The sequence below is a fragment of the Toxotes jaculatrix genome, chromosome 19 (assembly GCF_017976425.1).
Source record: "Toxotes jaculatrix isolate fToxJac2 chromosome 19, fToxJac2.pri, whole genome shotgun sequence".
NCBI lineage: Eukaryota > Metazoa > Chordata > Actinopteri > Toxotidae > Toxotes > Toxotes jaculatrix.
The window spans coordinates 13,615,267-13,642,513 of record NC_054412.1 but is presented as its reverse complement, the minus strand read 5'-3'; the positions used below and the strand labels follow the sequence as shown (position 1 = coordinate 13,642,513).

Genomic DNA, 27,247 nt, shown 5'->3' with positions numbered 1-27,247 from the left:
CACAGAGTGAGGACAGGCTGAACCGCCTTGCAGTGTGGTGCCCTGAGAGTTGTCAAGGTTTTGGTTGTGGAGTATCCGAGAGAGGAGCAAGGGCGGCTACGGTTGTACAATGCCGAATAAAACGAAAAAAGACAAGGTGAGTTTGAATATTACCAAGAGCTTATGACGGCATTAAATAAACTATGCATGAGGTGCATTTTGGTGTATTTTATTGATAAACCGGCCTCACAACAAGACATTTAGCTATCAGCGCAGTGTCCCATCCCATTAACGTTAGCCAGCCAGCAGTTATCACCAGCTAGCCGCTATCCTGCCAACATGTTAGCACTTGGTACGTTGTGTTGTCTTATTTAAATAACGCGCCGTTATCCAGAGGTGAGGTTGTACACTTTGAATGCATATGCCTTCCCAGACAGCTTGTGTGTGTTTTTATGTGTAAATGTAATTGCTTTGTGTGTTTTTAAAGCTGAAATCCGGGGTCGTGTGAATGGTATTGACTGTGGAGTAACGTTAGCTAGTGAGACTTAGCAGTGTGTTCAAACAGCAGTGTGAGACTGGGTGGGCAGGCATACTATATTTAGCTAGGATTTGTGCACGACGGCATTCACTGATAGACTGCTTATTGATGTTGTCAACCTGCTTATCCGCTAATGCCAAGTTGACCTGAGTACTTACACTTTTTCTTTCAGGAGTCCCCTAAGTCTGGCAAAGTGAGCAAGAGTGGAGGACAGGAGAATTCAGAACATGAGGTAAGCTAAACCAGGACATCTTATTAGACACTTCCTGGAGGACAGTGGGTTAGTCTTTTGTCTCACACTTGTTCAAATGCCACTGATTTTGCATCGTCACTGTTTGGAAATGGAGGGCATGATCAGTGAGATAATGAATCAACACGCCCAATCCCTGCATTATCAGTATCCCCTGCAGTCCTATGCTGTGATTATGGTGAAGGTCTAGGCCTGATGATGGTCAGATGGGATAAAACCATGCCCCCAGAGCAATAATGTATCAACCCATGATGGAAAAACTTGGTGGTGGATGGATTCAGTGTTATTTATCCCATGTAAATTACAACTTGTGGCTGCAAAAACAGGAATACCTGTGCAAAATTGTGCAGTATAGCAGAATAAGCCCCACTTATTATAAAGCTTAAATTGTGTAATTTTCATTCAAACAGTCAAAGTGGTGTTGATACAAATCTATATCTTGATATAGCTGAAAAAAACTGTTGTATCATGATACAACTTCAAGTGCTGGGCCCTGCTTGCTCCTGTGAAACAGGTGGGGAGGTGATACACCTTTCAGGTAGTAAAGAAGAAACTCACATAAAGGAAGTAAACCTCCTGTGCAGTGCAAGGGCAAAGCTTGGTCTCATGATTCTTTCTGAATGTAGCTGAGTGGCATTGGAATTCTTCTTGCAACCATGTCTCTTCCTGTTGCAAACCATGTAGCGGTTTGATCCTTCAATCACAGTTTTTCCTAAAAGTCATCAAATGCTGCACCCACACTAATATTCAGATTGGGATGTGTCAGATTTAGATTCAGGAATCACAGGTTTAGACAATTAGTTGGTTAAGGGGCAAGTGGTACAAAGCTACCATCAGTAGAGTCATGAACATACTCCTCTAAATCAGAATTTCTCATAGATGCAAAATGTTGCTGATCTGTGGTTGGCTTGTTATTCGGTCTCTGTTGGTGAGTACAGTGTTCCCTGATAGGATTGGGTTGTGCCTGCATCATGGTTGTCCCTCTCCTGACTCATGCTGCTGTTTGTTGATAACCTGGTGCTAAATTGTTTGCAGATGACATCAGTTCAGGGCGCCAGCCAATCAGTTCACTGAGGCTTAGCCACTGTTTGAATTACATTAAAAAAACCCCAACAGGATTTAATTCAAAATAAGTTATTTGTACCACTTTCCTTTCGGATCATTTCTTATACTGTTGCCATGTAAATTTTCTAATTTTTTTTGTTGATATTAAATATAATTGAAAGCAGTATTGTAGAAACGTGTCTGTGCACAGTACCTTTCATACTTCTTTGCTTTTACCCACCCATAATCCATGAAACAATCAATAGACTTCCATAAAGACAAAAGGAAAACATTTTTCAACATCATGGCAACTTACAGTGCATCCCCCCCCTTAAATTAATTTTACACTCAGCGCCCCATAATTACAAAACTTAGACATTTTTGAAAATGTCTAAAAGAGGCATCTGTCTGGCCACTCTACCATAAAGCTCAGATCAGTGCAGTTCTGCAATGATGTTTGTCCTTGTGGAAGTTTCTCCCATCTTTACACAGGATCTCTGGAGTGCAGCCAGAGTGACCATCAGGTTCTTGGTCACCTCTCTTTCCAAGGCTCTTCTCCCTTGATTGCTCAGTTTGGCCAGTTGGTCAGCTCTAGTGCTGGTTGTTCCCTGCTCCATCTCTCCATCAGTTCCGGGGTCCTTTGCCTGAAAAACGTTGAAGACCCCTGCTGTAATATATAGGAAGTCTTCATTTGCTATCTTGGTAACAAACAGCTATGAGGAAGTGCATTTAAAGCATTAAATTAGAAAATCATAGATGACAGATGTTTCTACTTTGGCTTAATGAACTTACTATCTTTGTGTTATATTAGTATGTAATCTAGTTCATAACAGAGGCCAGTTAAGCGTTATTTCCCACTTTACTCGACAGCTTGCTAGAGGCCCAGCCTAAGCTCCTGTTTTGCAGCGCTGCAGACTGTGGCCAACTTTAGCTGGGTCTTAAATGAATTTGGTAAATCCCCTGTGACTCAGACTGACACTGCTCCACAGCTGCATCTGGCGAAGTAAACTCTGTGCCATTAGGTGTGTGTTGATAAATGGATCCCAGCAGGCAGGTGGGACCAGCTGTGAGAAGCTTGCCACATTCAGCTGATCCCAAATCAGGATTATATCCAGCCTTACAAACCCTACTGTTTTTTTTTAAGAACTTAGAAACACAGCTGGATAGCTTGATGAGTGGAACCATAAGAGTTTGTTTTTTTCCATGTGGACTTGAAGAGCTCCCAGATATATACACTGATATATATAGTATCTGTACATTGGGTGAAATTAAATTTGTGACCTTAGTTACATAATGCAAGCTGTTGTCTTATTGAGCAAATGGTGACACACTCTATATAATTAAAAATACCTGTATAGCATATGGCAGTCAAACTGCTTGACTGGTGGTTATGTGCACACAGTGTTATGAGATTCCTACAGAGGAACTCTCTTTCTTTAACACTGCACAACAGTTTAGCATGTGCTCACTCTTACTTCACTGTCACTAATGTGGGATTTTCTCTTGTTTCAGCAGAGCTCGAACAGGAAGGCTAGCAATAGCGTTCCTCCCACCACTCAGCTGCTAAAGGGGAAACAGCCAGGTTCCCAGACACCTGTCAAAAAGGACAAGAGGCAGAGCTCCTCTCGCTTCAGCTTGAGCAACAACAGAGAGCTGCAGAAACTTCCTGCTTTCAAAGGTATTTACTTGTTCAACAACTCAATCCTGTCACCTAATAACAACATAAACAAACTACTTGGTACTCTAGGGTTTGGAGCTGTTTGGGCATATACATACATACACATACAAAAGCATTGATAACGCTGCTGTTTCGAGGCTGAAATGTTTTGCATGTGGTTTTAGACAAATTGTCTTTTTGTCAAAAGTGATAAATTTAAAAATATTTTGAGGCCTGTATTCAAGAAATTCTACGTAGAGCAGAATTTTCCTTTAGGCAAGTGGGGAAAAATTTGTGAGCTGCCTGCTTGAGTTCCGTATGGAAGAAATCCCTGTAATCTTGACAAATATAAGTGCAAGCTTCTCATTCAGATACTTACTTACAAGCGCACACTCTGTTATTTACCCACTTTTTCCATGCTGAAATATCTATGAACATCCCCTGCTGCATCAGCCTCATTTTAATACCAAGCTGGGCATGACATTACGCAATACATGGAAACAAACAGAGGACGTACATGGCATGGACTTTGCGCTGGATTTAACCCAAGTGTCTATATTTAGTGGTAATCCAGAGATAAAGCTTTAATTCCATGGTCCTTGCGTTTCAGGATGTTGCCAGTGACAAGATAAGCAATGTCTGGCAGATATACTACTATTTCTCCACTCTTCCCCCGGTTGTAGCATAAAAATTGGTGGATCTTTGCAGATGTATATTGATGTTTACTTTAATGGCTATGCGCTGTGCCAGCATAGCACCAGATGGAAAAGCAAGGAGTGGACACTGCCGTTAGGCCACAGGGCATATTGTCTGTGCATGTTTCTGGGTATGCATGCATGAATACACACACCAGCACTGCCCGCTGCCTTTTCCCAGCTAATTATCTAACTTGGCGGAGTATTGAAAACAAACAGCTATGATTGCATTGTGGGATATTAAGTACATGTGCAGATAAACATTTTTTTACAAAGCAGATTTTGCAGATGATAGTGGCAATTAGACTGACAGCAAGCGAGTCAGCTGCTCCGTGGAATACAATAAAAGGTTGCTTATCAATGCAAAATGCTTAGTTACAGTAGTTTTATGTCTTGAAATGATCAAAACTCAGAAGATCTGGTGAAAAAACAGCACAGGGCAATTTTCTCAGTGAAAAAAGGTTAAGAACCTTTTAGTAGCAAATGAAATATCCCCTAATAAATATACATTTTAATAAGCAAAACAAAGTTCTTAAAAAGTTTGTTTACTAGAGGTGTTGCTTGGCAGCTTTAGTGGGAGTTGGCAGAATTAACTATTTCTCCTCAAGGACAGGATATTTGGAAGAAATTAATAAACACCCAACTTCCCCATCTCAAAACAGACCTAGGCATTAATGTTTGTGTTTACTTTTTCTTTGAAAAGAGTGCCTTGGTTTTGGTTTTCTTTGCAGCTCTTTAAGTCTGAGTACCCTACTTTCAGTGAGCATTTTATGAGCAAAGGCTGCATTCCTCTTGAAGGAGAATTTGCAAATGTTATTTCTCTTTTTGGAAGACTTAGGACAAAGTGGAATAACTCAGTGACTTAAGGCAACAGCAGCTGTCGCGTTATTGTGCACCATTTGTTCACCATTCAGCCGCTTCTGTTAGATTAGCATTAATGGAGCTCACTGTGCCATAAACTATACCTGTATCTTTATCCTGGTTAGCCATTACCCTTGTGCTGTGTCAAGCATAACTTGATTTCTGATAAAGGCTGCTCACTTCCCACACCCCAATGATTTGATAACATTCTGCAAAACATTATCCCATCGTGGCCCGGTAGATGTTATCACTCAGTCCTGTCCAAACAGGCTCCTCGCTTGGCCTGTTTTCATTCCAGGCATGTTCACCACCTCCTGATGGAAACACATGTCCATGAGCCTGTCCTGCAGAGCCACAAGGTTGAGGCGAGGCTGAAAACCCTGAGCAGAAAAAGGCCTTTCCCATGAATTCAGCCTAAAACCAAGTGTACTTGTTGTGGTTCAGGAGTACATTTTAAATGCCCCTGCTTTTGCATTTGGTAGCACAACAGTTTAATTGCTTTCTGTTGAAGACTTCGTATGATGAGTTGCTGCATCTGTCTATAGGTTTATAAGGCTTTACCAAACCACACAAATCAAGAATTCTGTCTTTTGGATAAATATTTTCTTGAGTTATTCTGGCTGCAGAAGGCAAAGACAAGATAAATGCTCTACAGGTGCCTGAGTATTTCCTTGTGGTCTCATTTCAAGTACTTGCCATACTTACCAAAATACTTAAAAAAAATACATACTTGCCAAAAAGCACAGAATAACAGTTGTTGCCTCTGTATGTGTTCTCTTTTAAAGCAGGAGCTGTCCTGCATGGAGTCTCTGTCTCACAGGATTTGTCGCCATCTGCTGGTCAGAGCATGGTTAGACAAATGCTGCCTTGCTGGAGCAAACATTTGTACTGTCAGTACAGAAGTATTTATAATCTGCCCCTTTATATTGTAGCTGAAAAAAAAAAGAAAGAAAAAACTAAACAAAGCCAAGTGGGAGGTGAAATCAAGTTTGAATCTAGTTTTAAATTCATTGCTTTGTTAGTGGGTATTAGTGTAATGCTTTTTTAAAAATCTGAAACTCATGAGGGCACAGAAAGGTTTTATTAACTGTCATAATATTGCAGGTTTCTCAGTATACTTTGAAAGGTGCGGAGTTGTTAAGTATGCAGTAAGATGAGACTTTTGGCTTTTAATGGGATGACAGGAATAAAACGCATTCCCCCAAACATTTCCCCAAAATATGCAACTGTCTTCGGCTGTCAGCTTATTCCAGACATGTTCTCCACCAGAGGAAGAGAAAGATGAAAACGTAGCTGTGGTTGTCACTTGAAGGAATATTAAAGCTTTCAGGATGCAATCTCCGTGTTGCATCACTTACTACAGAGACAGTGTCTGTAATATTGTATGCTTAAGACAGTGAGTTTACTATAGTGTTTGCGTAACATATATAAGACTAATGCAAGTAGGCGACACATAAGCACAGTCACAACAGTGCTTAGTGTTATCCCATTTGTATTGTTAACGGCCAGGTTAAAACTTAAAAAGGTTTTTAGTACCAAGCACGATAGAGAGGTTTGACTTAAAACTGAAAACCTGTGCAGGTATTTTTAATGTGGTTGGCAGATACTCAAAGCAGGATGCAAAGGCCAAGGCAAGTTTCAGGGAAGGATTTCCTCTACCACCTGCGGAAGTGGTAGAGGAAAAGACTCCCAAATGTCGTGAGAATGTCGCTGGTCAAACATCTCACATAAAAATACAAAAAAAAAAAAAAAAAGTACCTCATTAACTGTGATCAGACTGTTGAGCAGTAAATGTTTGGCATGACTCTGCTCTCATACCAGTTTTTAAAAGAACAGTATTGACTAATAAAGAGTCAAAATACAAATGTTGAAATAATATTTAATTGAATAGTGTCTTAAATGCAAACACATTATCTGGTTGACCTGCAGAGAAAGGTTTTTGTGCACACCCTGGATCATTTTTTCAAAGCGTTCTTTATACCCTCTGGTTTGACAGCTTCACATCAGATAGTTGAGACTTGATAGAACAACTGTCAAGTTTGAAATAGCTGAGATCAGTACCATCACACTCAGTCTGACATGATATCAACCCAGTATCAGGATGACACTGTTACAATTCTACAGTGTTTGGCTCAATGTTGTGCTTTTTACAGTAGTTGGGGAGATGGTTGGATCAGGGTCAGTGTTTAGTCTATTATCCACAACAGGCTTCAGTGTATTAATGTTTAAATGTGTATTCAACACACACACACACACACACACACACACACACACAGAGACCAACCCACTCACTATCAGCTACAGCCAACAAAAGTAAATTGTCAACTTTTATATAAAATTATGATAAACTACTCCTTAATTATTTAACACCATTTCAGTAGCGTTATTTTTTTGTGATTTCTATTTAGCATGTACAACATTGGTGATTGGCCAAGTCCCAAAGTAATACTTGCAATATAACTGCAGCCAAGAATCTGTTGTCCTATTTTCACATATATTTTCATGTATCTCACATATGTGAAAGTAATAGAGATACATCATAGTAATAAACATGACATCTCTTATTGTAACAGATCACTTTCCACAAGTGTTAGAGTAAGAGGATGAATGAGAATTGATCTAGGATCGGGATAGAGCTGTGTTTCTTTCATTGGAAGCTGCTTAAGGGGAAAATTAGGTTCGGCTTCTGTTAAAAGAGCTTGTGTCCTCAGCTGCGTTGATCGGTCTATTTCTCCAAATAGATTCGAGCCGTAAGCGCAAATTACCGAGGGCCATGACACCGAAAATCAGCAGACCTGTAAATGAACCACTCAGCTGTATATTTTAGGCTCGGCCGGCTGCTATCAATAATGAATATAAAGAAAGCTCGGCAATAACATGAGCAAGCACGCTCTCCATCCCTTCCAGTACAGACTCATGATGCCTCACAAGTTCACTCTCTTTCTCCTGCCAGAAATAGCACAGACACAGCAAAAAGCACCATCCTGATGAATGCAAGTGCCAAAGGAGTGTTTGGAGAGTATTTGTAACAAGTAGGCACATTTACAGTTGTCTTGGTCAGAACAACAGATCTTTAAACGGGGATGTACTCATTCCCGTTTGCACAATGTAGCCTATTTTAAAACATCTAAGATTTTCAACAAACAGAAATGGGTGGTTCACATGGTCTTGCCACAGTAGCAAAAACAAACCAGATGCGTGAGAGTGTTTTATGCAAATTGTTAATACAAATCGTTTAATACCAGTGTGACATCCCAATTTGAACCACCCAAACACCTCCTGCACTTGTAAAGCAGAAGTACAAACCCACAGGGAGGAGCTGTGACACACTATTATGTGCTGCTGTGCAGCTGTGCTTTTTGAAATACCAGCAAATACTGTGTTTCCAAAAATGTTTTTCCAAACATATTACATAAAGTAGCTGTAGACATGGTGAATGTTTAATTTAAAAACACAATGTTTTTGGTTGGGAAACTGTAAAAGAAACAATATATAACTTGACTTCATTAGTTCTTGCATCTTACATAGAAATAGTAAATAGCGAAAAAAGTAAATGAGCATGTTAAGTTTTTTACATTTTACCTTCATATAATCTTGACTCGCAGTGACAATCACTGAAATGTTGATCATCATGAGGAGTCAAAAATAATTCCCAGCTAATTTTAAATGTATGTTAAGACGTGTGCATTTTTTCTTTAACTATGAGATAATGTACTTCAAAAAAGGGGAGGCATACACTAAGGTCGGTAAGGTATGAGCTACAAGCTCTCTATTCACATAGAAAATGTGTGTGGATTATCTTTGTTATAAAATGCTAATCCTCAAGGGGTAAACAGAGCCAGATTGCACAGGAACTGACTTTGTCCTAAGCAGTTTCTATCTCACTTACTATTTTTCATATTGTTCCCCTTCAAAAAATTGTGATACAGTAGTGCAACAAACATTAGCAAATTACTAGTTTTAGTCTGTATGTTTTCCTAGTCTAAAATGCAAAGGATATCCACTGCATTGCCTACACCTTGTCGGCGAGTCTGTATGTATTCCCATGATCCTTGCAGCATGATGACACATAAAGTACCCATGGGGATTGGTAATAGTACATGTCATGATGCAAGTGCAGTGGTTTGATGCACACTGTAACTCAACACTACTGTCTAGTAGGATGCAGTGGTTACAGATTTTAGTATAATGTCTGACTGGGTGAAGAATTATCTTGTTACTTGATCAGGATTTATTTATTGATGTACCTCTGCTGTATTTGAAGGGCTTGTTTAATTGCACATAGTTTGAGAGTGTAATTGTGCAGCATTTAATTGTCTGCGTCACTGTAGGTCTGCCCTTTTCTTGCACAGTTTTACAGTGCAGGATTTTGCCCCTGGTGCTGCTAAGACAGACAGTGCTGCTCACTGCATATGCACATCCTGTGTGGCTCACATTGAGACTTCCTGCCTTCCTGTTTCTCTGTCACATACACCTGGGCTCAGGCTGTGCTCCTGAAGAGCCATCTGTCATGCAAAAACAGACACACACACGCACACACAGAAAGACAGCACACACACACACATACACATACAGACGGTAACAGAAGTAAAAGGGGGTTTCACCTGACAAGCAGTGTTTGGCAGTCTCTTGTCTTATCTTGTAGTTTTCGTGTCACATGTTGGAGCTGTTTTATATTAAGCAAAAACATGTCTTAACTTACTGTTTGGCTTGCATGCTTAACACTTGCGGTTACACATGGGCTATTTTTAGTGTACTGAACTTTTTTTTTGCCTCGGACTTCAGCGTTGTAATTTGTTAAATCAGTTGTGGTATTGAGGTTTGTTGTTGGGTGTTAGCCTGTGAATGAGAAGTGTCACTTTACCCCTCCTCTCATTCTTATGCGCAGCCTACACGTTGGCTTTGAATGAGCATTTCTTGGTTTTTATTCCTGTATTTTTATAAATCTGAAAACGTGCAAAATTGAATTCGGATCTGCAGTTTGTGCTTTAAAACTCTTGACAGATGTGGCTGCTCTTGCTCCAATCACAGTAACAGTCCCACCCCTTCCCCCTCAGCCCACCAGCCAATCCCTTCCCTCATGTTTATTTATTCTGACAGCCAGCCCATGTGATTGCGGCCAGCCAACCGGGCTGCTGCAGTGGGGGATGACATCACTAACTAGCTGGTTCCCTCCAGCAGCAGGGGAGCTTCATTTTCTGCTCCGAGTGTTCGTGCTAAAATGGAGGCTGGCTCCTCGCCTTAGCTTGGGCTGCCCTCTTCTCCCCTGTCTCCTGTCTCAGCTCACTGATGTTGGCATGTACTAGAGCTGCCAGTGGGATGGTTCTGGATGCACCGAGCTCCAATGGGCCTTTCCAGCCTGTAGCCCTCATGCATTTTAGAGGTGAGAATAGGAAATTTACCTCCTCTGCTGCTCTCTGTTTGGGGATTTCAAGGGGCGATGGGCAAGAATGTTGTTGTCATTTAGCAACTGCAGCTGCTAATTTGAATTTTTGTAGTAGAAAATATCCCTGCCAGATGACTTTTCTAAAAGTTACTGCAAGAGACTGAGTGCACTTATCCTCTTAGTGTCGGTGGCATGAGTATTTTTGGAAGAGGAAGCAGGAGATTGTGTTTGTATGTCAACGAGGGAGGGTTTTGCCAAGACATTGCATAGCTTAGCTTCAGTCAGGGAGGGAGGGCGAGAGAGTGAGAAGGAATGATAGTTTTGAGTCTCCCATCCCCCATCAAGACTGCTGATGTCATAGGAAGTGAGGTCAAAGCTTGTTGTCAGTTTGTGTGTGTCCTCATTGTGTTGTATTGTGTTGTATATGTGCATGTGATGTCAGTTGACACATGTGAAATGCTCTACTTGTTGCTGCTGAATCTCCAGTTGGCTTCTGAGTTACTGTCTGATCAGACAAGCTTGAACCTGGAACCTATAAGAACTGTACTGGGTTAATCATATAAAACAGAGATGTTAGTCTCATGTTGTGACTTGCGAGGCTGTTAAAATGGTCTCATGATGTTTAAAAGCAAAGGGAGCCAAATCAGGGCAGATAGCCACCTATCCCAGTTCGTATTGGTTGGCCTATGTCTGCATCAACACAGTTTGTACAAAGTTTTTGCCCATGGTGCCAGTTTGTTAATTAGTTCATTATATATTCAGCAGCAAACATTGTGGGAATGGAGGTTTGTACTTTGGAGCAATTTGTTTCCATGACTGGTTTCCTGTGTGCAAGCTGGAGCCTTTAGATGAGTAAAGGTTATTTGCTCATCCATGCAGAGAGGTCTGTGTGTGAAGTCTGCAGTTGCACAGCATGTCTCTTAATATTTTAGGCCTGTTCAGAAACCCTAGTGCTGTTGTGTAACAGGAGCTGCTAGACCTCTTGGTACTCGGGGGCTGATGAGATGAGGTCCTCACAGTTGTACCCGTGTTTCAGCTTGTGAGTAACAGGTACAAACCTTTCAGATACAGGTGTACTTAACCTTTCTGTTTCCTTACTGAGTATTTAGGGGCATCACAGTAAAACAGATTAATAGTTCTGCATTCACCTTGTGTTTTATTAATTTATGTAAATCTGGAGAGCTTTGTTTTGACTGGGACATTTTCTCAGTGTCAAAAAAGGGTTAAATACTTTTTATAGGCACCGTATGTGTTTAAAAAAGAAGTAGTCTGAGCGATAGTACAGTGCTCAACACAGAAAGTGTTTGTGACGTTTTCCCCAGAAGCGTTACATGGCTCAGTGAAACTGCTTCACAGTTTAAAACTACACCTTGTGAGAAAGGAAGACGGAATATACTCTATTGTGCTTTACATAAACGGAGTGCAGAAACATAAAACAGATCCCCCTTAGGGTTCTCCATGGATGCAGTAGTCAAAGCTCAAAGGTGAACTAAATGGCCAGCTGTTTGACCTTCTAATGCGGCCAATAAGATCCTGTTTGTGGCCAGAAGTTTGGATGGAGGGAACGAAGTATGATGTTACTGCAGAGCTACTTGCAGACTTGTCACTATTCTACAGAGTGTCTGAATATAGACTCAAAAGTGTTCAAAGTGACTCCTCGTTCCAAGGTACTGTACTGCAGAAACAAGCCCTAAAGGCTGGTATACACTCACCGAACAAATTGTATGACGCCTCTTCCACCACCTCTGTAAACCCAAGTTTTAAATACATTTTTAGAGCACTCTATTTCAGGGGAGTTACTGAGCAGAAGGATAATAAATACGCAAAACGTATGACAGTTACAGGTAGCAGAAAGGTAGATGCATTTTGTGTTGTATGTTGAATACCAGCTGTGCTACTGTGACTCACCAGCGTGGAGGTGTAGGGAAAATCCGTCTGTTGATGCTGGTAGCTCAGGTTCAGGTTCTAGTCTGTGTGGGAGTTTGCACAGCCTACAGTTCTGGATCTCTTAAAATTGACTTATTTCACCAGTGCCAAGTAATTACATCTTTGACTGGTATCAGATCTTATGTTGCTAACTGTGCCCTTGTCCTTACATGCTGTAGAGATAGTATTCAAAAGAGGGCTGCTCACGAAATACTGCAAATTAATAATTACAGATCCCTGTAATTACTGCGGTGATCACTTTCAGCATGTCCCCTGAAAGTTTTGAATATATCTGATCTGATTAAACTATGTCTCATAAATGTTTTTCAAAAGATAGTTTAATACTTTGAGTGCTCATGGAAGATTATACAAATGATGGCTACAGAATGTCACTTGAACTAAAGATATCAGGAAAAACAAGGCTATTCTATGTATAGAGGAGTGTGCATACTAATGTGAGTCATATGAGTGTGTGTTTATGTAGGGATTTATGTATGCATCTATTATGTATCGGTTTCCTGTTATGAGAAAGTACCTATAGAGAATTGGAAAATTGCTATGTAGAGGGTTTTGTTAACTGCTGCGTTGTTTGTGTTTGTGGTAAACATGAATGAACATCCTGGTATGTTAGCTGCAGTTACATGAGGTTATGCGGTAACATAACCTCCTTTTCATGTTTGCATAACGTGTAGCAGTGTTTGCTACAGAAAATCCGAATCACCCAAACACACCTCTTCTCTGGAACCTGGGTTTGGCCTTAGTGTGCTGCCTTGATGGGCCTAAACTAAAACAGGCCTAAAATGTTTTCTCCAGTCTGACATTAGTTGTCACTATCTGATTTTGGCTCTGTTCATTTTGAATGTGATGTCAGGTTACAGTAATGTGACTTATGGCTTCCACGGGCTGATGGGTGTTAGTACAGGTTTCTGTAAGAATGAAATAGTGCTTGTCTTATTCTGTCTTGTGTTGGAACGGTCAGCCTTATTTTGTTTGTCTGAATACTAAACCTGTGTTTTATACTCAACCTGTTGCATACCTAAGGACATTTCCATTGTGTTTGTTTCTGCTTTATTTTTGTAAACATAATAACACAATATGGGTTCTTATCACTCGAGCTGCAGTGATTAGTCAGTTGACTGATTAGTCAGCGACTGTTGTTAATTGTTTTCATTTCTTTCTGAGCACAAACAGTCCCTGGTCACAGCTTCTCAAATGTGAGGATTTGATGCTTTGTATATTGTAATATATTTGGGTTCTGGACAAACCAAGACATCTGAAGACGTCACCTTGGGCTGTGAGAAATTGCGGTTGCCTCTTTTCTGACATTTTATAGGCAAAACGATAACTTAATCGAGATAATAGTCTGCAGATTGATAGATAATGACAGTAATGGCTAGGTGTAGACCCAACACACATTATCTCTGACCTAGCTATAGCAAAAGTCTGTCATCATCTAAAATGGATAAAATGAGAGAGTATTCATACAGTGTTCTTTTTCATTTAGACTCTCTCTGCTAATCCTGCCTTAATGTGCTGCTCGACTGGGAAGCAGTAGCGTCGTGCGTAAAGTGTCAAATACATGTTATTCCTGGAATGTTGCCGGTGTAAAAATACCATTATACAGACTTTAGAAGAAGAATTTACTTATGGTGGGTGGCATGTAACTGATGTGCATGTATAGATGCAGTTTAAAGGGGGAGAGTGTCCCCTAAAGGCCTCACATACGGATTATTGGTAGATTCTGCAATTTACAGATGTTCCCTTAGGGTAAATTGTAGGCCGCCCAAGTAGAACGTATGCATGGGAAATGCTGCTACACTTTGGCCCGTTTCCTCCTCCTCACCATAACTCCTTCTTTTTGCAAGTTTCCATCATTGTAGACACATGAGTTTAATGTCATTGTTTTGCAATAAGAAACTCTGCAGTAAGCTGCTCCAGAACTGGTTCTCGATTCCCATCCCTGTGTTTTGCAAGGTCGGTTTGGCTGTCACATCTCTTGGTCACTGCTCAGAAAATCAGAAGCATATGATTCCAGTGTAACAGCAGCAGCAGCAGCCTGCATGCATCTCTGAAAAGCAGCGGTCACCCCCTGGTCCAAAGTCCTATCTCTGTCCGCGGTCACCATGGTGATATACAGTACACATGCAGATTGTTAATAAGGAGACTGACTCATAAATCACAGACTGTGACAAACAAATTAATGCTGCCCATTAGGCAGGTTTTGTAAGGTATCATGGCCTTTCTTTTTGTTTTCTGTGTACTTTTTGAATCTTGGGATTCTGACTAACTGATTGGTAAATTGATTTGCAAGAGAAGCTGTTTCTTAGTTGCTTGTGTCATTTTTTACAGGCTGTTACTAACAACATTATTCTCCCATTGGTGAAAGTAGTGTCCCATTACAGTGCCTACATCATGGCAGAGTATATATTATTACTGCAAAACATAGACTAATTATAGTAATGGTGTCCTAGCTGGGTGTCCCAAAAAAGCCATAAGTCAATTACACTTGATCCAGAATTCTGCTGCCTGAGTGCTGGCAAGAACTAGAGCGAGAGCGCACATTATAGTTATTGTCAAATCCCTGCAATGGCTAACTGTTAGATTTCAGCATGGCTGGGAAGTTCTTTTACATGCATGGTGGCCTTACAACTTACATGTCTGAAACATTTTTGATGTGTGAGCTGGGAAAGCCCTTCAGGTCCCCTGGAAGTAGACTTGTAACAGTTTCAGTTCATTTAGGTTCTGTATTTAGCCTCTGTGCTTCTGGCTCTTGGCTCTGTCTCAGCATGTGATGGTTGATTAAAATGTTGATATATTTTAACATAAGCTCATCACTTAGCTTTTTAACATGCCAATTGAGTAGTTATTATATTATTTTTTCTCATTCAATAATAAATAGTTTATTCAGTTGTTTGCATGTTGTGTTAAGTGAGAGTGCATAACACATGCACGCTAGAACAGGGTGGAAGTCAGCTCATTGACAGTGAGTGTGCGGTAGCTACAAATAACGTGTAATGATTTTTAAATTGCAAGTTAATGATGTACACAGACAGGTGTGGCCCCGTGTTCCTCGAGGCTTACTTAGGGCTTATGCATCATTGATGCCGCAGTGACACTGTCTTTGAAAGGCTAAATTATTGATTTATGAAGCCTTTAAATGAAGTCTCCGCGTGTCACCACATGAACTCCACAGTGGCAAAATGAAAAACATGAACAACTCTTGAAGCTTTGGCACAAAATTGTCAGTGACTGCTAGAGAGTGGATGGGAGGAGAAAGGAAAACCTTTGAACAATGATTTTTGGCAACGATTACCATGGCAACAAACAAAGCTTCAAAGCATCCAAGTCACTTCCACAGAGTACAGCAGAGATTGCATAGACTACCTTTGCATTGTTTATAAAAGACAGTGTTAGGTTCAACAACATCGTGTGATTTCTTAAACTTCTGGCCTATTAAACTATGACCCATTCTGTTATGTTTGTATGTCCCTACTGTTCTCTTTCTGTTAAACAGGATTAACATTGTGCTTTGTAAAGAGTATTTGTTCTTTTATGATAAAAGCAAAATATTCACACACACTGACACCTATTAATTCCCATCATCCTTCTGTTTCTGTTTTGTAGATGTTCCCCCTGCAGAGCAGGAGAAGCTGTTCATCCAGAAGTTGCGGCAGTGCTGCGTCCTCTTCGATTTTGTCTCAGACCCACTGAGTGACCTGAAATGGAAGGAGGTGAAGCGGGCGGCGCTGAGCGAGATGGTGGAGTACATCACCCACAACAGGAATGTAATCACCGAACCCATCTACCCAGAGGTGGTTCACATGGTCAGTGTTAAAACGGAAAGAATTAGGGACTTGGATTTGTCATTGACATTCACATCCAGTAGTTTGAGCAGTGAATATAGTCAGGTTAGCTATCTGAATGCCGTACATTATTCAACTCCAACAAAGCCTTAAGGTCCTTGTATATAAGGCTGTGCAGTTGCTCATTGCCTGGCAAAGAATGTAGCATTTTCATTTCCTTCACAATGTGGGTTCAGGCTGGCATTTCTCTCCTCTGTGATAACACAGCATGGACTGTGTGTTTAGATTGCTGCTGCAGGTTGGTGGGTTTCAGATGAGTGAGTAGAAGCTACATTAAATTTGCATTTGGTTCTGTTTTACACCTATGATGTAAAATATATATAACAAGCTTACGCTTCCTAGTGATATTGTTGCGCAGCTTGTTGTAAGCTTATTTTATATTATAAGCCCATCGTGTTAAGCTCCATAAAACATACCATGTCTTTCTGTTGTTTGTCTGGCTCAGATAAGTACAGTAAGTCGGTTAGATTTAAACATGTTCACTTACATTAATCACTCTGTTACATTTACATGAGAGTTGCCGTGCCTATCTGAGGTGAGAAAGGATTTTCTCCTCTCATTGGTAACGTTATAAAAGGCATGCTTGTGAATAAAGCCTCTACTGTGTTTCAGTGAATACGTGTAACCTTGAAGAGCAGTCTGACTCAGTCGATTGCAGCTATCGCTTTAATATTCCATTAACCTCTTTGTAATGGTCTGCCATTTATTAAGAAGCTAGAAAAACTTTCTTTTTTCATGTGGGCTTTATGCCCGGACCATGGGAAGAGAATGTGCTGTGGTTTCCTCTGCCAGCAGTATTCACTGGCTTCAGACCCTTTTAGTTTTTATTTTTTGGCTCCTCCCTAAGTCATAGGAAACTCACATGAGCATCACTGACCTCAGTTTGAACCCAAACAGCAGTGTCACATAAACTTGACTCAACTGTTATCCACTGGTAAACTATTATGTGGCCCATTTATTTTGTTTCCTTGAAGTGGTCACTTAGTGGTATTTGTGTAAAGGTCCTTCACCTGTTTTTGGTCTGTAAATCTAAATTGACTGTAGTTCCTACCTCTAAAGCTGGACCTGCTCATTCAGTGGGGCTGCAGTCAGTGTGGCTCTCACTGAGCTCCTACTGTATATTTATTAGAATCGAGCCCCTCTGAGGTTGTGGCCTGGATGTGTCCGTGGTGCCAGGTTTGCTTTCCCATGCCATATTTAAAAGGCCTTTGATGTTAATCAAAGCCCTGCCTCAATGCCACATGGTAAACTGCAGATGATCAAGGTGCAAATTTCCCCCCATCCCCTCATCATGGCTTTATTTGATCAGTGCAGCAGAAAATGCAACAGAGCTGCCAAATCAGCATGAAAATATACTCTTATTCCTGGCAGCCCCTTTCCCCTGCCCCTTAAAGACAAGGACTCTTTGAAGTCCACTGATGGCTTTCATCATCAAAGTATGGAGATTGACACGACAAACTCCTTTATAACCGTAAAGAGTGTATTCTTATGTTAAGGCTGCATGCATCATTTTCTCCCACAAGCCCTTGTTCTTTCAGAGCATGTTTGATGCCTCAGCGTCGAAGCTTTAGAACAATATTTTGGCAGACCTTTGGATGACACGACACTGGTTGCTCCATTAGTCCCATTCTCTGGGAGGAAGCAAGAAAATGGTTTCTGCTAAGAATATAAACATAATGGCGAGTGAGTGTGTTCTGACCTCTGCTCGACTGCACTCTGGAGGGACTGGCTAAGTGTGCTGTCTGAAAAAGTGATAATAGATTCTGAGGGAAAATAGATGGATGTTTCCTAGTTTGGGGAACGATATTGTCAGGGAAACAGGCTCTTATCACAGAGTAGCACAAGAGGGAATATTCAGCCATTAATCTAAATTCTCACTCTTTTTTTTTCTCAAATCTTTTTCCACAAAGAAAAATAACATTTTCTCATTAAACATTTTGAAAGCACATTTGTATTGTATTTCTATTGACTTGTCTGTTTAGACAGTTTTAGACAATATGTGGAGTACTTAATAAGCAATCTCAATTTTTAGGGTGCAGTTAAGTAGTTCCCAGAAGACAAAATAAAACATGGTGATAAAACTGTGGTCTGTGCAGCAAAAATAACCAGCAATATCTCACACTTTTAGTCCATTTTGGCATGGAATGGTTGCTTGACAGAGCTGCAGAGAGTGTTTTTGCAGTCTATTGATTATCTGTCTTATTTGCTTGTCAAATACTGTGTCTGATGGATTTCAGAATTCCCCATTCAGTTTCATTATTTGAGCTGTCAGATGTGTTTTAGGAGCAAACATTCAGTCATTGGTTGTCAAGCATAAGGCAGGTAGAATAGACAAGGTTAACAGCATGAGCTAATGTTTACTCGAGCTTGGTAATAGTTATTTTTGTCTGTTATTTTTTAACCTGGCTAATCGTAGGGCTAAATTCAGAATACGGAGTCATTGTAGGTCAGTTCACAATGGTCGTAATGATACATGGGTAAAAAGAGGTGTGGTTATTAAAACACACTAATGATGCTCAGTCACCTGTTAAGCATCTTGTGTAAATGGAGGAAAAGTGGCCGATGTCCACTGCTTTCTGTGTGTGCGTTCAGTTTCGGTAGAGACTGTGTCCTCTATGGATCAGATATAATCCATACACCAGCGTGCTATTTGTTATTCATTTATAATCTTACCAAGCATCAACAGGAATGTAGTTGTATTTCACATTATTTCATTAGTCTCTCTTAATTTACTTAAAATTTTTTTTTTTTTGGCTTTAATGAGTAAACTGAACTACACGTTATTTGATATGAGACTAATGCTGGACTGAAAGATATGTCCTGATCTGCATGTTAAATCACTGTAAGCATAATCAGATGGCTTTTTCTGCCTTTTATCAGGCGCACACAGCCTCTGGATAGAATTTGACATTTCTTGTCGTACAGTGATATACTGTGTTGTAAAATGAACAGATTGAATTTGTAATTGACATCAGCCTGTCTATCTGTCTGTCTGTCTGTCTGTCTGTCTGTCTGTTCCCCAGTTTGCTGTGAATATGTTTAGAACGTTGCCGCCATCATCCAACCCCACGGGTGCTGAGTTTGACCCAGAGGAAGATGAGCCCACGCTAGAGGCTGCATGGCCTCATCTACAGGTACACTGCACACACACACACACTCACACACACACACACACACACACACACACTCACACACACACTCGAACAACACATTCACTACAAACTAATGAGAATAAATCCATTAAGCTGCCGCTTTTAAATCTTTGAACCTCTTTCTTTTCTTCCACAGCTCGTCTATGAATTCTTTCTACGGTTCTTAGAGTCACCCGACTTTCAACCAAACATAGCCAAAAAGTATATTGACCAGCGGTTTGTAATGCAGGTGAGCACATAATGATACAAGTTTGTGTGTGTTATTGTATCTCTTTTAATCTTTGTATTTGAGCCTTGCTCAGTTGTATTAGTTAGTAGTGTCTGAGTTACCTTTTCTTGTGCACAGCTCTTGGAATTGTTTGACAGCGAAGACCCCAGGGAAAGAGATTTTTTAAAGACCACTCTGCATCGCATCTACGGCAAGTTCCTGGGCCTGCGAGCATACATTAGGAAACAGATTAATAACATATTTTATAGGTGAGTATTTTGACTTGGATATATTAGTGGCACCTTTGTTTGTTTTTGTTTTTTTTATTAAACCACCACAATGGACCCTCATGTTTCTGGTTGCTATTTTTCAGGTTCATTTATGAGACTGAACATCATAATGGAATAGCAGAATTACTGGAAATATTAGGCAGGTAAGAAGCAGTTTTAGTTCTGGTTCATTTCCAGTAACGGTCAGAATGATACGTAGAGGTATCTAATGTTTACAGAGTGAAGAGGAGTGGAGCTCCTAACTACAACTACAGCACTTATTTCCCTAACGACCACTGTTCTCCTTACAGCATAATCAATGGCTTTGCATTACCATTGAAAGAAGAGCACAAGATATTCCTGCTGAAAGTTCTGCTGCCTTTACACAAAGTCAAGTCACTTAGTGTATATCACCCACAGGTAACTACTTTATCAATGGTGCATTATGCTTTACTCTGCAATAAACAAGACATTATAACCTCAAATGTTTATAATACTGTAGTTTTATTACATGGGGAACAATGATGTTGTCTTTCTCTCTTAGCTGGCCTACTGTGTGGTACAGTTCTTAGAGAAGGATAGCACGCTCACAGAACCGGTAAGATTTGATTGATTAATGTTGATATGTTGTTTTAGCCTTCTGCACCCTTTCTGTTCAAGATAAAACTCTGGTATGAACACGAGGACTCCTTTGCCAAAGCCGTGCTGTCATTCATTAATTTTATTTGTATGCTAAGCTGTAATATGATTTGTCAGGTACTCATGAACAGTATATTCAGCTGGCCATGAAAAATAGTCCCTTTATTATGTTTTCAAGAGCACAGGAAATCCATTTGGAATATTTTTATAAAATTAAAAGGGGATGAACGGAGAGAAAATAAGATGCGGGCTGTTTCCTTGCTGGGTCTGTGTGGTTTCAGAGCAACAGATAGGAAAACAAACTATGATTCCACTAAAATCAGATAAAGGCCCCTATCCTGGGAGACAAGTACAGTGATATACAAACGAAGTTTATACACAGCTGTCTGTGTTTTATCTCTGTTGCCTACTGTGTCTGCGGTGTGTTATTGAATTTCTAATAAACACAATCCCCGTAGTCCTTCATAACAAGATTATTAGATTACGTTAATAATCCAACTAATAGTCTCATTACAAATCAGCTGTTCAAATATTCTTCATTAATAACTGTTGTCCTGTGTGTGTCTGTGTGTGTGCGTGTGCAGACAGTGATGGCTTTGTTAAAGTACTGGCCAAAGACTCACAGTCCAAAAGAGGTGATGTTCCTTAATGAGCTGGAGGAGATCCTGGACGTCATTGAGCCTTCAGAGTTTGTCAAAGTCATGGAGCCCCTCTTCAGACAGCTGGCCAAGTGTGTGTCCAGCCCGCACTTTCAGGTCCGGCATTTATTCCACTACATAGATGTGTGTTTTAGTGTGTTTGTTGTACACATGTGCTGAGGTAATCTGGATACATTCTCTTATTGTCTATCAAAAGTTGACCGTGTACATATGTGACCTGTTATGAACTCATACATCGTTAGGTGGCGGAGCGAGCTCTGTACTACTGGAACAATGAATACATCATGAGCCTGATCAGTGACAACGCCGCCAAGATCCTGCCAATCATGTTCCCAGCCCTTTACCGCAACTCCAAGACCCACTGGAACAAGTGAGTCACTGCACTGGTTTTGCTCTTTGTCTGCCTTTGTGTTTGTCTTGTCTGATGAATTGTGATGATTGCACGTACGTAAATCAAGTGACGCGTGGCAATCTTTGTGTGTCTGCAGGACCATCCACGGGTTGATCTACAATGCCCTGAAACTCTTCATGGAGATGAACCAGAAGCTGTTTGATGACTGCACCCAACAGTTCAGAGCAGAGAAAAGCAAGTAAGTCAGAAGCGAGACATCATGTCTGACTTTTCAGTGCAGCTACAGCTCTGTTGGTCTTATAACCCTTTTTCGCACAGCACTGAAAGCATCACACTGCCATCATTAGAAACGGAAAAAATGACAAGTAGATAAATAAACTGAACTGCAAACTCCTGAAAGGCTTTGAACTTAACAGATTTGTGATGTCGTACGATGTGTACGATGAATGAGTTTTTCCTTTTGAAGTCGTCTTTTAATGATGTGTCTGTTATGTTTGTTATCTCAGAGAGAAAGCCAAGTGGAAAGAGAGAGAAGAGGCGTGGTTGAAGATTGAGAATCTAGCAAAGTCAAACCCACAGGTGAGCGAAGAGATTTTAATCCAACAGATCTATTAATGCTGCAGAAATCTTACTGATTTGAGTTTTGAGATTGTCTCAAAAAAAAAGTTAAAATCAGCGGTGTGGTGCCCTTTAACACTTCCCTCTCCCTGTACAGTTTCTGATATACGTCGACTCAGTAGGCTCAGGCAGTCCGATGGACATGGACACAGACGGGCCCCTGCTAGATGATGTCAACATGCTAAAGAAAACCGTAGAGGAGGAGGCGACACAGGTGAGGAGCGGTGTGTCAGCGTGTGGTGTTGCAGTGAATATGCAGACGAGTCCATGTACGGTGTGGCTGCCTTGTGTAAACCTGCTATGATTTAATGCAGTGGTTTAAGAGAGTATTGTGTATCATGTTTCCAGTTAAATTACATTTAGAAAACTGTTGCTGACTGTTGTATTTTGTTAGTTTGAAGAAACACAGGTATGCGTTTATCTTTATATAGAAACACTTGTCCTCTGTTTGCAGTGAATTCTCAGCAAATTCATTCTCATTTGATACTTTAATATAGCTGTACTTTCGTTGCCTTTTCAAACACAGTAAAGATTCATAGTGAAGACTGGAAGCTGCCTCGTGCTTTTGAGTCAGCGTAGTGTCTGGAAAGCATACACATATCCGGCTTTTTAGATGTGGTTGGACATCAAACTAAATTCATTTTGTTGCCAACCGCAGCTCACACAATTGAGGCTGTTTCAGGTAATGTTACACGCTGGGAAGAAAAACAGTCTCCCTCACTACATCCCATAAATAATTTCTTTTGTCAAGATGATTATCCAGACCTAACAGACGTGGGTCATGTGATTTACAAAGTATTGTCCCAGCTGTCTTTCAGCTACCAAGTGGAACAGGAGACAAACCAGGAGAGTTTGAGAACCAGAATTTCACCTCAAAATAATTTGTTTTCTTGTGCATCTAATCATGTTCTTTTGTTCTCTTCTTTTTCAGCCTTTACATTGTAGAATGAGGTTTGCTCTTGCAGCTTTAGCGCAACATGTGGTTCTTTTTTTTTTTTTTTTTTATTGGAAGTGTGAGAGCAGGATGCGTGAGAAGGCAGATGTGTTTGTGTTTGTCTTGGATTTCAGAGGTAGAAAAATGAGAGAGATAAATGCCACATGTTTCTGTTTCCCATGGTGGGGTGGTAGTTAAATGTCTGTGAAGTAGGGCTGGAGCATGTACCACTGTTAAATGTTTCTAATCCCTCTCTGTGCCACTGTCTCCATGTGTCCAGATCCAAAAAGAGCAGCGAAGAGAGCGCCCACTGATGCGAAGGAAATCCGAGCTCCCCAAGGACATCTCCACTGTCACAGCCTTGGAGTTGCACCGGAGAGCCGAGGAAATGCTGACGACGCACGATGGGCACTAAGAGACCACCCCAGATCCACCATAAACCAGCAACGGAAGCATCCACAGAGGAACCACAGGCCTGCAGAGGGGCCCGCACAACAACAGAACTCTGGTATCTCAGTCCAGTCCCAGCACAACACAGAACTGAACAGTCCCAGCTCCACCTGACACAGAAAATGTCTAAAGCCGCACACCTAAGGCCGGTTCAGCTTTTCGGACAAGCGGTGCTCAGTCTTTACTGATCCCCCCTTCTCCCGTCTTTCAACCCACCTGGTTGTTGTCCAGCAGAGACATCTGTGGCGCTGGACGGTCCTGCATGACCACAATACGCACCGTGAACTTCACCCAAGATACTGTAGTGTTGTTATCTCTTCTCCTCCCTGGTTTTTCTCTTTTCCTGTCCTCTCAATCTGTTGTGTTTTCGGGATGCTGTGCTGCCCCCTTCTGGTCATTTCTCTCAGGTGTTCTGTTCTGTGTGTCTGAGTGTGTGTATGTGTGTGTTTATGTGTGTGAGAGCTGTCTTCTCTTCTTGCCTCTTCTTTATAGATGTCAGGTGCTCGTACAAATAATATGAGCCCCTCCGCAGAGGACGTCTTTGGTTTAATTTAAAAAACAAAAAACAAACAAAAAAAAAAAACATCAGTTGATGAGAAAATGTCAGTTGTTTCTATATATTTAATATTAGCTATTTTTCTCATAACATTTAAACTAGACAGCTGTTTATATTTTTTCCTACATAGTATATTAGGAGCTCTTCTCAGAGTAAAACACACTTCCTGTCTGTATAACTGTTCTGTTTGGAGCTTGCTATTTCTCAGTTCATTTTCCATTTGCTGTGAAGTTTCATTGATCATTCTGTTAATCAGGACAGGGTCACCAGGGACTCGCCAGTACAGTGCGTCTGGATCAAAAACGTTACAACACAGCTGTGTTCATCAAACAGTGCTGGCCTGACGAATTTCCAGGTTCCAGGTTTTTTGTCTACCAGATCTTTGTTCCTGTGTGGAAGCCTTGTCTGGTGCCAACATCTCTCACTGATTTAGTTCCTTTCTTCAAAATAATCCTTTTAATTGTGTAGGCAATAAGTTAGCACGGGTTGCGGCGTGTGTCTGTGGCTCAGACAGTGGTCAGTTTGTTATGACATGTTTAGATCCGTTTGATTGGTCCTTGGGATGGGTCCAGCTCAAGCCCAGTTTGCTGCACCAGTTATATGAGAGGGGATTGTGGGATTTATTTTTGGTTCCCCGTTCATATCCAGCCATTGTAGGAGTGTGTTTAACATGGTCATTAGCTTTCAGTACAAGTCAGTGTCATTCATGCGAGGCTTAGGAGAGGTCAGAGAGATGTAGTGGCTCGTCTGGGATTTACACAAATGTTGCTGTGTGTTGAGAGAAGTCAAACGGGGGCAGATACTGTGCTGATAGTGCTGATAGTTTTCTACTCCTTTCAAGCAAGACCCTTTTATTTATGAAACACTTGTTAGAGATTCGACTGCGTCATAGATGAGGTATGTTTGGTTTGAAGAGGTCAAACGTAAGCCTTTCTTTTCACAGTGCCTTTTATAGTCTAAGGGGATATTTGCTCAACTGAGAATGGAGTAGTAGCGTCAACAAAAACACCAGGTCATTAAAAAAAATTCGACATCGGTTTCCAAAAAAAGATGCGTTCAAGTCTGTACTCAGCACACCTCGGGCCCCTTGGACTCCAGCACATGCCTTGTCGAAGCTACAAAGTCCATTTTGTAGCTAAAAGCTCGAGAGGAGAAGCAGAGTGGTCACCCCAAACCACTTCAGCAATGAAGCACTTCCTGATAAAACTTGAAAGAAAATAGAAACACAACTGAAAAATAAAAAAAAAACAAACTAGTAAAGAATTGAAATCTGTGATGCTGTCTGTCTTGGTGTGTGGGGTCACCTCCCCTGGGTGCCTGTTGATAAGAGCTAGCCTCCACAGGAGAGGAAATCACCTCCCATTGCTACTGTTCCATTCTGTTCCCCCGCTGTCCCATTCCATTTTTGATTTGTACCATTGTTTGAACCCCCCACCCCCCTTCCCTCCCTCCCAGTTGAAAGCCTACTACTACCCCGTTATTTGGACATCTGTTTGATCTGCTTCTGGATGCTTGCAAGATCTTTTTTGTTGTGGTTTTATTCTTCCTTTGCCTGCAGAACCTCTTGTCAGTGTTTCAACTGAATGTGCAAATTGTAAATAATACTGCAGTCACGTTGTTTCATTCTCTCCATGTTTGTCTTGAAGAACAACATTCACCAAAGACCTTTACAAAAAAAACAAAAAAAAAAAAACAACCCTCACCCCCACCTCTGCCCTGGGTATTACAGTGGATCTGATGAAAGGAAAGTGATTCCACCTTTTCAGTAATCTGCATCCTCAGATTGGCGTTTGTCCGGGTTGTCATGTGGAGCAGCGGCGGCACAGTGTTAGTGTCTCATTGGTGACTGTTATTCTTCTTGAAATGGCTTTAATATTGGCTTCTTTGGAGCTCTCTTCATTTTACATAAGCTTTGTTTTTCTTTCTCTTTGAAAAGAATGATTATTGCAAGTGTCCTTTAGTATACGTCTCATACTAAATGGCTTCATCTAATATTGTACATATAATGTACTTTTATTTTATGTTATAACTATTATTAAATGGTAGATTTCATATTTTGTACAAAATACCCTGTGTACAGAGGTTATTAGCAACTGCAGACAGTTGGTATGTGGCACAGACTTCAACACATGTGACTATTTACATTTAGAAACCGTAGAGAATTTGGATAGTTTTTTATCTACTTGTAATCCAACATCTTTTCCATTTTGTTTCCCACCTCCAGACATGTGTTGAGATCCTACATACATGAGCTTTTTGTGTGTGCTTTTATCCAAATCTCCAGTGGTGTACATCTATCTATATACAGCAAATAAAGAGAACATGTGAGTTTTATATTTTCATCCTAAAAAAAAAAAAGCAAAACTGTTGAGATGTTATTTGTTACATTTAAGCTGTCTGTTTTTTTTTTTTTTTTTCTTGCAGAGCTCTTGATGGACACCAACCCAGCTCTGGCCCAGAAGGTCTGTTAGAGGGTCATAAATCAAAAAACCACGCATTTCTATCTGGAGAGGTGATTTGCAGCTTTTGTCAGGTTAGCATGAGCATGAGTTTCTCCGTCAGAAAAGAGGAAGAAGTGTAGGAAAGGAAAAATATATCATTGGTACTTGGAGTCTAAAAACCCTGAGATGTATTTAAATGTATTGGTATTCTTTCTCTGCAACCACTTCATTATACTTAAGACATATGAAGCTTCTGAAGTGTAAGAAAAAAATTAAATTTTAATATTACAGTGCAACATGCATCTGTCAACAGGGAATAGAGCAGAGTGAGTTACTTAAATCCACATTGAAACCACCTGCTAAAGTGCAGGTCCCACTCATGCCACCAAACCAGCTCTGATCTGTTGAGGCATGGATTATAAAGGTGTCCCGTGGACCAGACTTGTTTTCCCAGCACATCCCACAGATGCTCAGTCACATAGAGATCTGGGGAATTTTCTAGACCAAGTCAACACCTTGGTCACTGGTCTTCTTCCCATAGTGCATCCTGCTGCCATCTCTTCCCCAAGTTAACAACACTCACACATGCCAAACTGTCCACATGATGTAAAATAAAACAAGGCCACCTTCTCTCATCGCTCCATGGTCCAATTCTGACTTTCGGCAGTGGACAGGGGTCAGCATGGACACTCCAGCGTCATACTGACAAAGATGCAATGCGCTGTGTGTCCTGACAGCTTTCTGTCATAGCCATCATTAAGGTTTTCAGC

At 40.8% G+C, this 27,247-nt stretch overlaps 1 protein-coding gene across 4 annotated transcripts; it reads left to right on the top strand.

The window, feature by feature from the left end:
• Window positions 1-49: 49 nt before the first annotated feature.
• On the top strand, window positions 50-25,784 carry ppp2r5cb (protein phosphatase 2, regulatory subunit B', gamma b). 4 transcript variants are annotated; one of them, XM_041064028.1, is made up of 16 exons: window positions 50-136; window positions 690-749; window positions 3,327-3,489; window positions 15,961-16,160; window positions 19,223-19,333; window positions 19,488-19,580; window positions 19,698-19,828; window positions 19,933-19,992; window positions 20,140-20,248; window positions 20,373-20,426; window positions 21,052-21,222; window positions 21,369-21,496; window positions 21,615-21,716; window positions 21,985-22,057; window positions 22,194-22,310; window positions 23,311-25,784. In XM_041064028.1, exons 1-16 carry the CDS (start codon window positions 110-112, stop codon window positions 23,443-23,445), a joined length of 1,734 nt encoding a protein of 577 aa, XP_040919962.1. In that variant the 5' UTR covers window positions 50-109; the 3' UTR covers window positions 23,446-25,784. The 4 variants fall into 4 exon arrangements, with proteins under 4 accessions (XP_040919962.1, XP_040919961.1, XP_040919963.1 ...); XM_041064027.1 differs by having other exon boundaries at window positions 3,324-3,489; XM_041064029.1 differs by lacking the exon at window positions 690-749 and having other exon boundaries at window positions 80-136.
• The last annotated feature ends 1,463 nt before the right edge of the window (window positions 25,785-27,247 follow it).

Bases quoted from the DNA above. Each gene is read 5' to 3' on its own strand.
- ppp2r5cb (XM_041064027.1), top strand. From the start codon at position 110: ATGCCGAATAAAACGAAAAAAGACAAG. The intron at 20,249-20,372 runs GTAACTACTTTA...TTTCTCTCTTAG, and splicing joins TTAGTGTATATCACCCACAG to CTGGCCTACTGTGTGGTACA. The intron at 21,223-21,368 runs GTCCGGCATTTA...ATACATCGTTAG, and splicing joins TGTCCAGCCCGCACTTTCAG to GTGGCGGAGCGAGCTCTGTA.